The sequence below is a fragment of the Amblyomma maculatum genome, chromosome 1, assembly GCF_055883805.1.
Source record: "Amblyomma maculatum isolate TAMU_Amacu chromosome 1, ASM5588380v1, whole genome shotgun sequence".
NCBI classification, from domain to species: domain Eukaryota; kingdom Metazoa; phylum Arthropoda; class Arachnida; order Ixodida; family Ixodidae; genus Amblyomma; species Amblyomma maculatum.
In genome coordinates this window covers 395,630,988-395,646,697 of record NC_139344.1, presented here as the reverse complement: position 1 = coordinate 395,646,697, position 15,710 = coordinate 395,630,988, and the positions used below count along the sequence as shown (strand labels likewise).

Sequence of the window (15,710 nt, the reverse complement as noted above, 5' to 3'; positions counted from 1 at the left end):
CATTTCAAGAACAAGCTGTTCCTTGTTGTAGAAGAGTCTCAAATGGTTTCCCCGAGAACCTCCAGGTAGCATCAATGTTACGCGGAGGACTCCTCTACTGATATTTCACTCAAGTCCTGAATAAAAGTACCGTATTTACTCGTATGTAACGCGAAAGGCAACTTTGCATATTGTCGAATGAAAAAAAATAAAACCCAGAGTGTAAAGCGAGATAAGTGCTTGAAAAAGTACCTTTAATAGGCACTATGGCCATTGGAGTCAAATAAAGAACGCTCATACATCGTCGTCGTCGGAGGCCGAGCTCTCGGAAACAGTCTTCCTTTTCACTGTCGTCCTCCCAGACGATTCAGAAGCCTTTACGGCCGGGCTCACAGTTAAAAAAAATCACCTCTCGCTGCATACGCCACCCATGTAAGGAAAATTAGTAGCGTCTAGCCATTGAGCTGCCGCAGAATTTCAGATTTCTTCTGCTATCAGAATATCTTTTTTGAGGCGAGCGTCGTACCGTGCACGGCGCGTTGCCATCGTGCGAAATGCGATAAGAACAGAGGTAACCGGGCTAATCCGTTGCGAAAGATGCGACAAGCTCGTGATCAAGGGGACAACGCGATTTTAGCCCACGAGCAAAAAGCTGAACGTGTTGACTTGATGGATTGGGATTTGGCTGATCTGGCTTCCCTGGTACCCATGTTGCAACATAACATAGTAAAACTGCGGAAACTGAAGCTGGGTGGTGGCAGATTAAATATGGCTGCTTCCGGCTCTGCTTTAGATTAATCGAATCGCAGAATTCGATTATAACGCGAGAATAAACTTTGAGAGCCAAAAATCATGAAACTCGCGTTATATTCGAGTAAATACGGTAACCAAGTTCTCCGCCACTTCCCAAAGCCCTGCATCACGTCCGACGTTACATCACTGACAGCAACCAGTGCCAGATGCAAAAGTACTGCCAGCCTTTTTTCATTACTGCTTCCTTCATGCCGTCCATAAAACATGTTTTCTTAGGCTCTAGGATTGTGAAGGTTAATTGTGGCTAGACATGAAAAAGTGAGCATGTTACAGGAAGCAGTAGCAACATGTGGTTTATGGACCAAATTTTAGCCTTAATCCCTTCCGCATACGCCATTCATGCTTCCTTGTGTGAAGTGCAATTTCTCGAACATACCTCGTATGAAGAAGCCCCCGAGAAGCGTTTCAAGAATTTCAACCAGGCCTCAAGAGGAGTTAAACGTCAAGTTAAAGCACATTTGCAATTAAGGCATTAGTTCACAAGCAAGACCTTTAGTTACTCATAAAAAAGAAAGATAAAATACGGCACACGCGCACAATGCAGTTGAAATGCAGCAGTAATAAAGGCATTTTCTTTCATTCCTACTGCCACTGTTGTTGATTAACATAAGATAACTCGAATGGTGCATGCTGAAAGTGCGCAGGCTGAAATTAGCTTTCTCAATGTTTTCACTAAACGATTCGATATGATTGATTAATATCAAAGCAAATGCTCAAAAAGGGACTTTACCTGTCAATGAGAAAGTCATACAGATATCTGTTGGACAGAGCCTTGCGAATGGCTTCCAGACATGAGAGGCGTCCTTTGGCACTGCAATAATGAAACCAGCAAAAGAAAAACAAGAATGCTCAGCGAATGAACAGGTCTCGTGTGAAACATCCGTGATCCCAGGAATGCAAAACGCACCTTTTCTGAGATGTTCCTTCAATGGCTTCCTTTAGTTTGTCTTCAAAATCGTCATGAAGCACAGCTTCTTCCACGTCTCCATCACCAACTAGGACGAAAGAAAGGTGTGTAGGTGTTAAAAAGGAAGGGAGAGTGAGAAGTTGTAGCCACAATATGCAGTGATATCACATCAAGCAAGGACAAATGAAGATCACCATATTAAGTAGTGAAGAGCAGTTTGGCCAAAATAAGCGACACATCGCTATAGCAAAAAGAATCAAAATATTTTGATATAGCTCTAACTCACAACAAGGAGTTCCATCAATAACACATGCAAGAACAGTACATTCTATTTTAGCCAGTGAAGTAACGGCAACTTGGGCAACGTTACTATAGAATAAATGAGACCGTTTCCGAAGTTTTAGCTCCATTCTGATTCTAGATGCCGCAAAAGAATAGTGCAAGTGAGGTTGGATTCTCCACACTACGAAAACTGCAGAGCACGGCTGCTAGTCAAGCAGCAGCATGATAGCAATGTAGAATGAAAAATGGCTCCGCCTTGCCAAAGCTGTGAAATGAATTTGGCCCAAATTACCAGTGCCATCACTGCCGCACCGGGACTCTGATGCACAGCTGAGCACACTGGCAGTGTCGGCATTGGACTCATCATCACTGCTCGATGGTGCCAGGCTGGCCTCAAGCCTGGATGAGCCTCGAAAGGTGCCACCTGCAACAAAAAGAGCAAGGCATGTTTCCCTCGCCGAAAATGGTCCCTCCGCACTTCAATGTCGTCAGGGGCACCAATGTTAGGAGCGCTGTAACGCGGTTGCTGCTGAAGCAAGGCATGCGGACGTGTACCAATGCCTCATTTCTGCCCTAAGCCTGGCTTCCAGCAGGCCATTGAGGACAGAAGAAAAGCTGGAAGCATGGCCGAGAGTTAATAGTCGAGGGCGTGCATTTTGCCGCAATCGCACGAGGCGCCAGACAGCATCGCCTCCTTCCTTTTCTGCTTTAAGAAGGTGCAACTCAATTTAAATTTCCTCTCTAGGCCCTTCCATTCTGTCAAAACATTTATTTATTCGCAAGCTTTCTCTTGGGATGCCTTCCACCTCGTACTATGCATCCTAGTCTGCTATGCAGGCTGCGTCACGAGTGATCCTACAATACCCTCACTAGTACTATCCGCTTGATGGCATTGATTTGCTAAGCAATCACAGTGCCTCTAGAGAATGCTCATTGCCTATGCAAGTTATACAGTGAAACTACAAATCAGTAAGTTAGGAAGAAGCATAGAAGAAACAAAACTGAGCTATATGTTACTTTGGATGGAGGCGTTTCCTCTAAGTTATGCAAAGGACAAAGTGGGTATCAAGCACAGTGATTTAAGGCGAAGTAAAAAGTGCCCCTTCACTATCAACCATATTGTTGATAGACTCCCAGAAGAAGAAGACGCAGACGAGTGCTGTGCTGTGCGAGTGCTGTGCTGTGATCATCCTCAGTGGTGTGGACAACTGCCGTACTGTGAATATTTCCCGTAACATCTCTTGGTGGAGGTGAATCTTTCGGTCCTCGTCACAAGCTGGATCTCCGCAGCGGCCGACGCATCATTACCACCACTATGACTACTGACGCCGCTACATCTAGTGCCGCCGCACCTGCTGTCGTCATGGTCCATCCCCCGCAGACACGACGCTCGCGTTCTCCTCTTCCTCGCCGCCGTTTGCCCCCGTCCTATTCCAGCCACATACCAGAAAACTAGCTAATGCAGCTCCCGGAGGTGACGCTGCATTTGTGACCCGGACTGAAAAACCTCTGCTGACCCCTGCCCTACAAAATAATCGCATCGACGTCCTTGTGGATGGTGTTCCCGTTTCTGCTCTCATTGATACCGGCGCACAACTGTCCGTTCTCAGCTCCTCATTTCGCCGTCGCCTCAAAAAAGTCTTTACTCCAGCCGTCTCGCCCACAGTTCGCGTCGCCAATGGAAGCCCTGCTGCCGTGGTTGGCATGTGCACAGCGCGGGTTACCATTGGTGGTCGTCATGCTTCAGTGTTGTTCACCGTCCTCCAAGAATGCACCCACGACGTTATCCTTGGCATTGACTTTTTAACAGCCCACTCTGCCCTCGTTAAATGCCCCGCTACACAGGCCCTTACCGAGTTTTGCGCCCCGTGACAGACGTCACGTACGAAGTTGAATCTGTGCCTCCAAAATCCTCGTCCAGAGCGCCATCCTCTGAAGTAGTGCATGTGTCCCGCCTGAAGCCCTATTATGCACGTTCTGTTTCACAAACGTAGAACGCACCAGGCCTGTGCTTTTCCCGAGGGGGGGTAGTGTTACTGAGCGGTATTCGCTGGCCGTGCAGATGAAAAAGAAGTGCAACAGACTCCCAGAAGAAGAAGACGCAGACGAGTGCTGTGCTGTGATCATCCTCAGTGGTGTGGACAACTGCCGTACTGTGAATATTTCCCATAACAATATTAAAGACCCTGCTTGTTAATGTACAATCAACAAGATTGGCTATCTATACAGTGCATCGGTTGCAATACAAACATTTTCGAAGGGACAGAACACTGGAATTTAGGCATTGAATTTTTTTCGGCACAGTGGAAAGATTGCTGTATATAGTGTTTGATTCCATACCAGTTTTGGTAGAAACGCTGTCAAAAATTTTTACCAAGAATTTTTTAATCAATGCATGCACCCATTTTTATGTAGCCTGATGATGGAAACCATAAGCAGCGACCGCACTGACGACTGATAGTCGACAAGAACGACGTGCAGAAAACAAATATAAATTTTACTTGTCGGATAGCAGGCACACATTTTTTTACAGAACAGTAGCTTCCATTTCAGTTTCCACACTCAAGGCTGTTATGGCACAGTAACGTACGTCTCATTGGTGAAAGCTCATTGGTGAAAGCTTTCGTGGACCCTATCACCCCTTCATCTAAACAATTCAAAACACTGTGGTGCCACCAATTGACAAAAGCTGACAGCATGCAAATCGCGATGCACAAAGAGGGGCGATATTTATTTAAGGGCGCACTGGAGAGAGCGTAATATATTATATGACAAACACTCCTAAAACAACAAAGAACAGTGTGCACTTGTGACAAATCAGTGACATTTTGTTGAGATGTATTCACGTGGGGTATTACAGTGATAGTAATAGCGTTTCTCGGCAAGATGTCGCCTCAGTTGCTTTATGCGATTTTAAATGGCAAATTAGAATTTAAAGCCTCTTTGATATCGTAACGCTCGATCCATGCTATAGATCTTCTTTTCAAAATAATCTCATTACATATTTTGGCCAGTGTTCTGCCCTTTTAATACAAGGTCAATGAAAAATGAGTGCTTCTGAAGCAAGAAACCCCAGCCCAAAAGTGCAACCTCAAAGTACTCCGCAAAAAATAGATGGGCATTAGCAGCAGAAACAGATAGTTTAGCAGATTATGAACAGCAAAGAAAGGGAGAAGAAGCCTATCACCCAGAAAAAAAAAAAAAAAAAACTGTAGGTACTTTGGTATAATGGGTTGGAATAAAAATTGCTGCAAAGTTGGCAAAAAGGTAAAAGACATGCTTTCATAGTATGGGAGGGTAGTGTTAGGTGAAAAGGAATGGGGGAAAAGTTAAATGGCAAAGGCAACAAACATGAAATAATAAAAATAATAATAATAATAAGGAACAAAAGCGAACTAGCCATAAGGAGACCTGCACAGCAAACGGGAAACAGAAAAAGGATTAAAACTTTGACGGCAATCTGGCACTAAATCAGCACCGAGGAGACACTAATGCTAGAAAACTCTTATTTGTATCTTCCTTTCGAAAGCTTTCAGAAGCCACCTCACAGAAAATTCCAGATACAGTCTTCGCTAATGAAAACTGACTGTGCCATAGAGAGACAACGATGAAACAAACTGTGATGCACTCTATAACTGCTCCCTGCTGTGTACTGTTTTCATTCTTTCATTGCCGTTAAAATGTCTAGGCTTTTTTTCATAATATTTACCTCAGCTCAAATTAAAGAATTTTATATAGTGTCATTAAGGCAGCACTCAGAAAAATCCGTTCTGGGGTTTTACGCTGCACTGACTGATAACTGCTTGCAGTTTTTATTTTTTTTTAGACAGCGCTGACGGATGCAATTCATTTTCATATGTACTGAAATCTTTGCGCAAGCTACATAGCCCAAGCGGTCAACATTAATCCAATGTCCTTCACTATGACCTGCCTTATAACCTTGAAACCACAAATAAAGTAAAAAATGCCACAGTGTCGTTTCGCCCATCTATGCATATCATTCATCCTATGACAAGAGCTTCAAAGGGGCTTCATGCGCAAGCATACCTTCTGTTTCGTTGTCGCGCTACGCGCTTGCCTATCTTAACTCTTAACGATGAGCATGGCATTTTTTCGTGTTGCCGCTGTGGCCCTTCTTTTTCCTTCCTGCACATCTGCCGCTCAGTGTATTCATACGCTCACACTTTGAATACATGCTAGTCGGCGCTCGTGTTGTCTACTTCTTTGTCCTGTCTCTTGCAGTATTTTCTTCTACCATGGGACTGCGAGTGTTCAGCCATTTCTTCCCTTCCCTATTTCGTGCCGCACTTTTTGCTCTCTGCTCTCTTTCTGAACGAACCGCGCCACCATCTTTCCATGTTCGCAGCCAGCTTTACTTTTTTCTCCTATGCGGCGCATTCTTTCCCTCACAGCTCAAAGGCCCATGTAATGATGGCTTTTCCTGAGAGCTGGTGTGCATGCTGGTAAAGCCATACAATAAAAAAAAAAAAGACTCGTTTTTGTCAAAAAGAAAAATTGCCTCCCGACGGTAGCGCGCGTTTGGCAATGTAACTTTGTGGGAAATATGTCACCGTGGCCGGACACACTTTATTATAACTGATTTTTATCAAAAATGTCTTTACAATGAAGGAAAAAAAAAATGTACAGTTGTCTATAGGAGAAGATTTCAGACTTGAGTTTCACTTTAATACATACAGGTTTTTACTATATCAGAGTATACTATAAAGAGCTTCTACTGCATTCCTAAAGAGGAAAAATAATAACAGCTGTATCTTGCTAGGATTCGCCTATAGGGCAGGAACATGATGGCTAAAGAAACGGGTTCCACTTAAATTGAGGACAACACAGAGCTATGGAACCAAAAATGGCAGGTGTAACAGTACAAGCAGCCAGCAGTGTAGGCCAGGGAACAAACGCTAGTTAATGACATTCTAGTGGAAATCAAGATGCACAAATGGGCATTGGCAGCGCATGTAATGTGAAAGGAGAATAACCAATGGTCACTAAGGCTAGATTTCAAGAGAAGGCAAGCACAGCAGGGGACAGCATAAAGGTAGGTGGGTGGCTGAGATTAGGAAGCTTGCAGTGATAACGCGGATGCAGCTGGCACATGACCGGGTTAGCTGGTGTTATGTGGGAGCGGGCTTTGGCCTGCAGAGTGTATAGACAGGTTGACAATGATGCAACCCATACATGCCCCTCTCATTGGCCAAAAAGCCAGCTGCTTAAAAGAACACAAAAGGTCTAAAGGTTTTCGTGGGTCAAGACAAACAGGCAAACCACAGCGAGATATCGGTACAGATCTTTTGCAGCCTTAATGAGAGAATTTGGTATTTACAACCTGCCAAAACCTGCACACATTAACAATCCATAGACCTATCCATGAATAAAGCATTAATAGAATGAGCAGCTTAAGGAAACAGTCATCCTGAAAATGAAAGGAACATTATGCCCCAGCTCCTACAGTTAATGATGATGATTAATTTTTATGACACAAGGGCAGCTTTGTCCAAAGAGTGCCATAGCACAAGGTACTTTCGTCTATGAAAGTTGAGGTCAGAGACCCATTTCCCAAGCATTTCACCCTAGATAAGCCGAGCACTAGGCCAGAGGAAGAATAATTCTATCCACTGAATTACAGGAGATATCTGGTGGCACTGGGAATCGAACCCTGCACCTCCTGCATGCAGGACAGATGCTCAAATCCCTAGGCCACTGCTACAGTTCATTTTGCACAGATGACAGCAAAGTAACATTGGCCAAACACGTAGAGCCAAACTCATGAGGTGAATAAAATAAGATGTAGCGGCAGCTGCAACTTCTACTGAGGCGGTTCTGAATCCTGGCAAGAAAGGCGACATACAGACGTGCGCTCACAGCAAGAGGTATACCTAGAAATTCTATGGCTTTATCTTACTCATGGTACTCATTTCAATATGGAGTGAACTTTCATGCCATTGTAGGTGTATGTGTTCTTATTCTCTGGCCCCGCTTTTCACCCGATTTCACCTTGCTGCCTAGACAACCAAAATACATATAATCATGGTGCTGGAAAGTGGCAATGATGGTCTGCAAGGTTCATTTCAGCCCATGCTAATTTCTTTTGGAGCAGCAGTGGTAGATATCGATTCTGAATGACATAAATTGTGAACAAGCCCAGACAAAAGTAATTTTCAGCAGTGGTCGCTTGATAATCGCCGCGGTTCCGGCTTTAAAACGAGAATAACTACAACTTCCTGGTTACTACAACGGATGTCGCCGCACGTTGTCCTAAATTCAGTACATACTCCAAATTTAGTGCACATATGGTAGTTTCTGACTGCAAGCAGTGACACAAGGAATCACACGAAAAACATGCATTTCACTTCTTACAAAGAACCTGTACGGTCTTTGCTGCAGCGGTTGCCGGTAAAAAAAAAGAATATGTTACGTTGAAGGGTAGTTCACAGTTTACGTACATTAGAGGTAACTGCTCCACGATGATTCACTATATAAAATAATCACAGCCGAAATGCGTACCAAAAACTGTCACAGCCTTGATCTCAAGCTTTTCGAAGCTAACCTCTATTACGCAGGAAGCCTGAAGTAGCGCAGGCTAACAGTGACGATTGAAGGTACAAAAACAACAAGCAGCTCTAGTAACCTCACTAGCGCATTTATTCTTCGTGCCCGTCCTTCTCAACGCTGCTTTAAACATTGATTACTATGCAGTTTCATGTACGCATGCATGTATGCAGGTTCACGTCGTCTTTCATTGCATGGTTCGAGCGCTGCGCGAAAAAAATGTGAAACTCGGCGACTGAATTTCCTGTGTAACCTATATTGTGTGCTTTACATGCATGTGTGGACAAAAAACAACACTCGAAACAGAACGGCACGCCGAGACCAGTATGCGTTGCGACTAGTAGCATAGATGTTTGGCGTGAGGCGCCTCTGCAAGCAGGGCGTCCTCCGCCGCTACCACCCTTCGGGCGTTTCCAGAAGTATCCGCATGGCGGCGACACCATATGTGGAACTTCCGAATATTTCTCAACTTGTGCCTCATTCCTGACACTTTATTGCAGCCATCCCTGCATAAGTGGGAAGCTTATATTATAAATGGCTAGATGTCAAAGTGGCTGCAATCACAGAAGACTTACAGAAGCTCCTGGTTGCACCATTGAAGCTATACATAGTTACTGACAACAGAGAACCTCCTCTTTGGCTCCAGAAAACATGAAAAAAGCAGGACATTTTTCCCTACCCAATTATTGCCAACCAGTGCTCATGCTCACTATGCGACATCATCATGATCATCAAGCTATCCATATGTGGTGCACAATGTCACATGAAACCTACCTTAAGACCCCCCCACAATCACTATTTTTTCTTTACATACCCTCCCCACTCACTAACCAGCAAGTAATCACGGTGGCATTAAAATATAAACCAGTAACAAAAGCATACAAATGCCATTCTGTTATGTCAGGCACCCACAGTAAGACTGCAATAAATGCTGCTGCTGATCACTTTCAGAAGGCCTTGCTACTCAGTACTTCAGGTACTTTTAAAACAACAGGAATTCTGACACTACAAATGAATCTGAATTATATGCTGCATTGAAAGCTGCACATAGGCAACGATTCCCCACAGCCAGCTACAACTTAAGGAAGTTATCAATTACTTTTACGATACCTCTGGTACCTGCATGCCTAGCCATATTCAAAGCAGTTTTTGTTGATCAAAGTCCTGTTTGACAACACAGCACATTTACACAACACAAGACTAAAGAGGAACGCTGCTTCAAATGGTGCATTTGAAAAATGGCTCAACAAAGTGTGTCTACTGTAGTTGTTTGTGTAGGAAGTTCTGTATTGCTTACGTCAGAAAACAAAACTTAAGTCGCATCTGCAAGATCGCCTCCACTAAAAAAAGAAACCGAATTCCCAGTTACAGATTGAACTATGCCTCAATAACCTCCCCTTAAATTTCACATTAATTTTTAGAAAGGTTCTCCAATTTGATGATATTCTGATAAAGCTTTTATACGGCACAGAATAATGCACTGGTAATATAATAAGCTTCTGGCAGAAAAGGTTTGCACGAATATTAAGGTGAGAACAGATGCGCGTGAAAAACTCCAGCTTTGCTGTACTTCACATAGCATAAATTAAAAAAAAAAAAAAAAAAAAAAACGTGGGGAAGGAGGGGTCAAGGAAAATGCCATCGCTCTCGTACGTCAATATACCCAGATTCGTAGCGAGAGCCTCGCCACCTTCGAAAATTATATCTGGTTCTAAGCTGCCTTCGTGGACTATTTATTTTAAAAAAAAAAGGAAAAAGAAAAAACATCCTCAGCATCTCTGCTCAGAGTCAGTGATTAATGAATGGCTAAAACTTGTTCCGTTCAGCAGTCGCCTTCGGGAGCAGAATGAAGCACTACACCTATGTCTGCAGGTGTTGAAATATAACAGAGACCGACGCCACGGCAGGTTTCAAGTTCCACGGGGAAAAGGCTCGCACGGCAGGCAGCAAGAGCGAAAGTGGCTCAGCGACCTTGAATGCACAGCTACATGCGTTTCGGCACGTTGAAGCTGTTGTCACTCTGCACACTGTCCGCAGCCCGAGCTCGGCTAACTTGCTAACCTTCGCTGTACTTAAGATACGAGCAAAAATTTAACCCCACAACCGAAAGTCGAGTCAGACTCGCCAACATATGGGAGCCACTTTTCATTCAAACTCCGCTACAAGGTCGGCCGATACCCACGGCGACCCGCACGCACAGTTCTGTTCTGGGGTAGAATACGCCAGTGTAGGTTAGCTCAACAAGTGTCCGATTCCAGCAAACGATGGATCGAGGACGGTGTTGACATTTAAGTGCGCGTCGTCAAACCCTGACCGTGACATAAAGCTGCGTGACTAGCACTAAGATTAGGCTTGATCGCCACTTACCTCCCTTAGATTTCTTCTTTCCTTTCGGCATTCTGTCCAATAGCCTAGCCTAAAAATCCTAGAAAGCTCCTTGATCAAGAAGGGCAACACACAGATATCGATCTAAATATGTAACCTTTCTCAAAGACGCAATATTTGTTTACAAATGCGAGAGGCTGTATCCACATGGTGAGATGAACGACTGATGTGACAAATTCCGAGAACGTCCAAAAGCGCACTTCTGCTGTGGCGCTGCTGGTAAGACTCTACAAAAATTACAACAAAAAGTTTTTGTCATAAGAATAACACCTTATAACATTAATAAAATACAAAAATAGCTTTAAATATATTAAAAAAAAATTAGCAAACTTAACAAATCGCTAGAGGGCCTAGTAGATAACTCGGCAAATGTATTCAACCCTGTCGCCCTTGTCTCATTTTACTGGTTCTGTGTGTTTATTTTTCCCGTTATTTTTGTCCATGCAAGCTTACCTGCTTAGCGCTTTGTGCCCCAACAATTCCGATAGTCTGCTTTACTTCGCATTTAGACTTGGTAATCGATGAGCACGTTTATTCGAAGGATCGTTTGTCCAGTTAACCGCATTTTGTAAATTGCGAAAGGGGGCAAGGCTTGGGCGTGTCACTCTGCCTCCCGCGGCCGCAGGGTTTTGAGCGAAAAATGACACGCTGGCAGTTCATATTGTAATGCTATGAGCAGCTGGCTACGCGCACACTGACCTAAACGAAAACTGAAAGGTCGCATTAGATTGCAATGTCCAGTATCATCATCCGCATTGTTCTCGCGACACTTAATTTTGCATATCAGCAGCTTTACGTTCCTCGCTCATTTAAGTTGCCTAACCTTGTTGCTAGAGCGCGCAGGCACAGCTTCAACGGCAGAAAAAAACCTCTTCGCCAACGAAAGCGAAGACGGTCACCCTCGTCAAAGCATTCGGTGCCAACCATCAACCGTCTCCCTAGAGCACTCCTGTTCCCAACACAAGCATGAGCAGGGCAAAGCATAACAAATAAAAGTCAATAAGCAAAAAAAAGAAGGAACCAAACGCCAAACGCTCTGTTCAAACGCCAAATTCGCAGCGTCGGTTGTATTTACAACGCTTGCGCTGGCTTCGTGGCACGCTCGAGACGGGAACGAAAAAGAACTTCGTGGATAACAAATAATAAAAAGAAGAGCTCCCCGCCCTTTCCCTTTATTATACCGCCCCCTCGAAGCGCCCAATATATCCAGCGCTCGGGGATTGGTCGACAAAACCTCCGTAGCGGTGACGTAACGGGTGGTATAAAACCGACGTCACCCACGCAAAAAACGTCAGTTGAACGTTTGCCACTGGCTTGGGCATGTCGCAGCAGCGCTCCGCATCACGTTTTTCGTTTGTCGTGCGTTTTCTGTCAACGGACTGCTTCAAAGACAATTCACGGTGGCAGGAAGGCTGATCGGCGCCGAGGGAAGTGCCGCGTCCTTTGGATCGAACCACAGCGCTGAAGAGTGACTATATCACGACGGAGGAACATCGGCGAGCGAGTTTGCCACCGGCGAAGCGACGGGGGTTGAGATCGGCCCGGCAACTTCAAGTCACACCAAGGTGATACGCCTTTCTCTCTCGTGTTGCCTTTACAGGTTGCTCGCGTGATCACTGCTGGATTCGCGTGCCCGCTAAAGCAGCTGGTCGGAATACAGTGTGTACGTTTAGTGACCTGTCTGTTAACGCTTTGCGATCCGCTGGGAGAAATAGCGTAAACACCGAATGATCGCTAGCATTGCGAGTGCTCCGTCACTGTCCGCGAACGGATCTGCGGATACATCGATGACTTTAGACAAAGACATGACTGTCGCTGCCGAGCCCGCCGGAAGCGAAGCGCTGGTTTTGCCCTCGAGCAAGCATCGCAAGAGACGACGCGGCAAGAAGCGCCGTCAAGGCCGCGATGATCCCGACGCTGGGCTTTCGTCGTCCGATGCGGCTAGCCCGGCTAAAGGGAGTCCCACCAAGCGGCGCAAGAAGCAGGTCATGATACGTCCCAGCGAAGTGCCCAAGGCTCCGGCCAACTTCACGCAGTTCATTATCGACGATCACGAGAACTGCGCCCTGTACCAAAGCTTCGAGGCGGCGTACCCGAACGGCCACTCCGATGTTGTAGACGGTACCGACTGCCGGCCAGCGGACCTCCGGCTGCAGTCGACAACGCCGCTCGGTGTTTCGCAGACTGACGAGTCTGGCGAAGAGGAGCCGCAGTCGTGGTTTCCTGCCGGTGAGCACTACGAATCCCTCGACTACGGCAACATGATGAAGTTCTACGAGAAGGACTTTGAGGCGGTATACAGTAGCGCACGCATTGACGAACTCATGCGGCTGCCTCGCTCTGAGGTGGCTGATATGTTCACGGCGCTAGAGCGCCGCGCGGCTGAACTGTATGACGAGCTTCACAAACTGGACCCGCAGAACTGTCTCGACGAGCTTCAGCGGCAGCTACTGCGGTTGCAGGATGAAAACCAGGCGCTGTTGAAGTTGAACTTGACGCTACGCTCCGCCGCGACTTCGAGTTTGACCACGTCTTCTTCGTCTTCGGGACACGACGCGGACGACAGTGACCACTGTGACGACCAACGCGATGAAGAGAGTGATAACGAGTCGGACGACAGTGGTCATGAAGAGGACAGCGGTGACGACGGGGGTGTTGTTAAGGGTGTCGGCGAAGACTGCAGCCGGCCCTAGTTCGCGCTTTTTTCCTGATAGGGCCGCGTTCACTGTAGATACCTGCCCTGCGGGGACACCGTCACTTTTTTTGTGTTTAATTTAAAGCTTTTTGTTTGACTGCTGCTGTTTTTTTGGCAGTCGGCGGTACGCGATGCCCGCTGTCGCGGTCTAGTCCTGTATATATAATGAGTTTCCGGCAGCGCGCTCGTCATTGAAGATGCTGCATCGCTCATTAAAAGAAAAAAAAATGAAGCGATAAATATCGGTGAAAAAAAAAAAAAAACTTGTGGACCAAATTGCCACCAAACAGCACTCGACCTTGTCTTATTTTGTTTCCAAAATTATTTCTACAAACGGAGCATATTTTTGCCCGTTTTCTTCTCCCTCTTATACACTTGGTATTACATTTATCCTCGCTGAATTATGTCACTCCAAAGCTAAATATAATCCAAGTACATGGGTGTATAGAGGCCATTAAGTCGCCTAAGGTAAGCGGTAAGCGGGCCGAAGCCTTGCCATGTCCAACGGGATGGCGACGGTGGGTCACTGAATCTCAAGGCCTGTCTAGTTAATTCGTCGTTAAATGTATAGTCCCAGCTAAAAGGCGTTGAAGGAACACATTCCACTGGGTGCTTCTATGTTCAATAGAGCAGTTTGGGGCCTTCGCGGCTTGTTTCAAAGCTTTTGCTGGAAAACTGACACAATAAAATCTCGCGAGTGCTTTTTTTTTTTTTTTTTTTTTTTTCCCAGGTAATAGTACCGCTACATTGACCACAAGATCAATTGGCCTGAGTTTGCTCACACTTCGCTATTCGTGCAATGCGCATATTTTGGTTTATGCCACAGGTTTTGGAAAGTAGGTATGGAAAGCACTTGTTGAGGTCCCTATGTCTGCTTCTTTTGGTCGAGCAGTCAAGCTTGTAAAGGGCATGACGTACAGCTGTGCACAGTCGGATAATGGTGTTAGTAAGAGTGGTACAGTGTGTGTGTGAGCTTGGTTGTGGCCAAAGCTGCAACAGCGAGAAAATGAGAGGAGGCTTGCTAGGGCAGTGCTGATGCCCCTCCCCCACTGCCTGTCTTTGCTGCTGCCAGGTGCGGGGAGGAGGAGGACAGCCTGGTGTGTTGGGTCCCTGCGGCGATGGCGGCGGCGGACTGCAGCCTGGTACCGGCCACAGCAGCTTCCTCCAGGGGCGCCAGAGTCGCAGCACTCGCTCGAAGGGTCGGAACACTCGACCATGGCCCACCACCTAAAAAGGGAAGGGGGCCTGCAACGCTCGCTCAAACGTGGAGCTATCTGGCCCCACAGAAAAAAGAAAAAGGTGTTTGAAATAGACATTTTCACACAAAGCGCAAAGAAAAAAAAAAAAAAGAAAGAAAGCTGGCGGCACTGCTTTTCGCTGTTTCCCACAACAAGATCAAGTAGTTGGAGACAGTTACTGCGTATGGGCCGCTTATGACATCCTAGCGCTAGTTCGGTACGTCGCTAATTCCTAACATGGGAAAAGTGCAGGATGTCAAAAATTTAAGCGCAACAGAGAAATTTTTGACAGCTATGCACCAACCTGCCCAGAACCACCTAGACTAGGTGGTTCTGACCTGCCCCGCTAAGTGTCTTACAAAAGTGCAGGAAGGCACACTTTGGCCATCCTCATCTACGGGCCGCAGTATGTAATCAGGCCTACTGGTCTTGTTAGCGCTATTAACCACCAGCACGCTAAAAGTAATTCCCTACAAAATAAACCCACAGGCTGTGTAAGATGAAAGCGGTGTTAGGGCGACGTGTAGTACGTAAGAATAACAGCACTGGTTGCTGCAAACTCGCTGTGCACTCGTGCACAGCTGTTTCAACCTTAGTTGCTGGGTTCCGCTTTGGAATGCGCGCTTATTGTGAGGCCGTTTTGAAGTCTGTGTAAAGCGACTGCTGGGGCTGTTGTACAGTATCCTGGATTCATTAGGAACGCTAACCCCATCTTGCTGTGAAGTGCTAGTTTCATCATAAATACGGTGATGAACCTTGCTCAGCTCCTGCCTCCGGCACAAGTACAGTGAGCTAGGCACAAGCTTTACAAAGGTCTTTGAACGGATTGAGTACCGACTCAAATGCC

General features: G+C 45.9%; 2 protein-coding genes and 1 long non-coding RNA gene across 4 annotated transcripts in view; 2 read left to right on the top strand and 1 right to left on the bottom strand.

The window, feature by feature from the left end:
• Ifrd1 (Interferon-related developmental regulator 1) overlaps window positions 1-11,117 on the bottom strand; it is a 38,428-nt gene extending 27,311 nt beyond the window's left edge. For both annotated transcript variants that reach the window (XM_084595525.1, XM_084595530.1), the window contains exons 1-4: window positions 10,913-11,117; window positions 2,274-2,405; window positions 1,700-1,787; window positions 1,523-1,603 (exon numbers count right to left, since the gene is read on the bottom strand). In XM_084595525.1, coding sequence (XP_084451651.1) covers window positions 1,523-1,603; window positions 1,700-1,787; window positions 2,274-2,405; window positions 10,913-10,943 — 332 coding nt within the window. In that variant the 5' untranslated portion in view covers window positions 10,944-11,117. The remainder of the gene's footprint in view (window positions 1-1,522; window positions 1,604-1,699; window positions 1,788-2,273; window positions 2,406-10,912) is intronic.
• A 1,016-nt stretch (window positions 11,118-12,133) lies between these two features.
• Window positions 12,134-15,020, top strand: LOC146208628 (uncharacterized). The gene is made up of 2 exons (XR_014705230.1): window positions 12,134-12,495; window positions 14,698-15,020. It is a non-coding gene; the product is annotated as an uncharacterized LOC146208628 (long non-coding RNA).
• LOC146208629 (uncharacterized) lies at window positions 12,494-13,904 on the top strand. Its single transcript, XM_084595508.1, has one exon. It carries the CDS (start codon window positions 12,658-12,660, stop codon window positions 13,621-13,623), a length of 966 nt encoding a protein of 321 aa, XP_084451634.1. The 5' UTR covers window positions 12,494-12,657; the 3' UTR covers window positions 13,624-13,904.
• Window positions 15,021-15,710: the final 690 nt, after the last annotated feature.

Coding starts and splice junctions, on each gene's coding strand:
- LOC146208629 (XM_084595508.1), top strand. CDS start 12,658: ATGATCGCTAGCATTGCGAGTGCTCCGTCACTGTCCGCGAACGGATCT.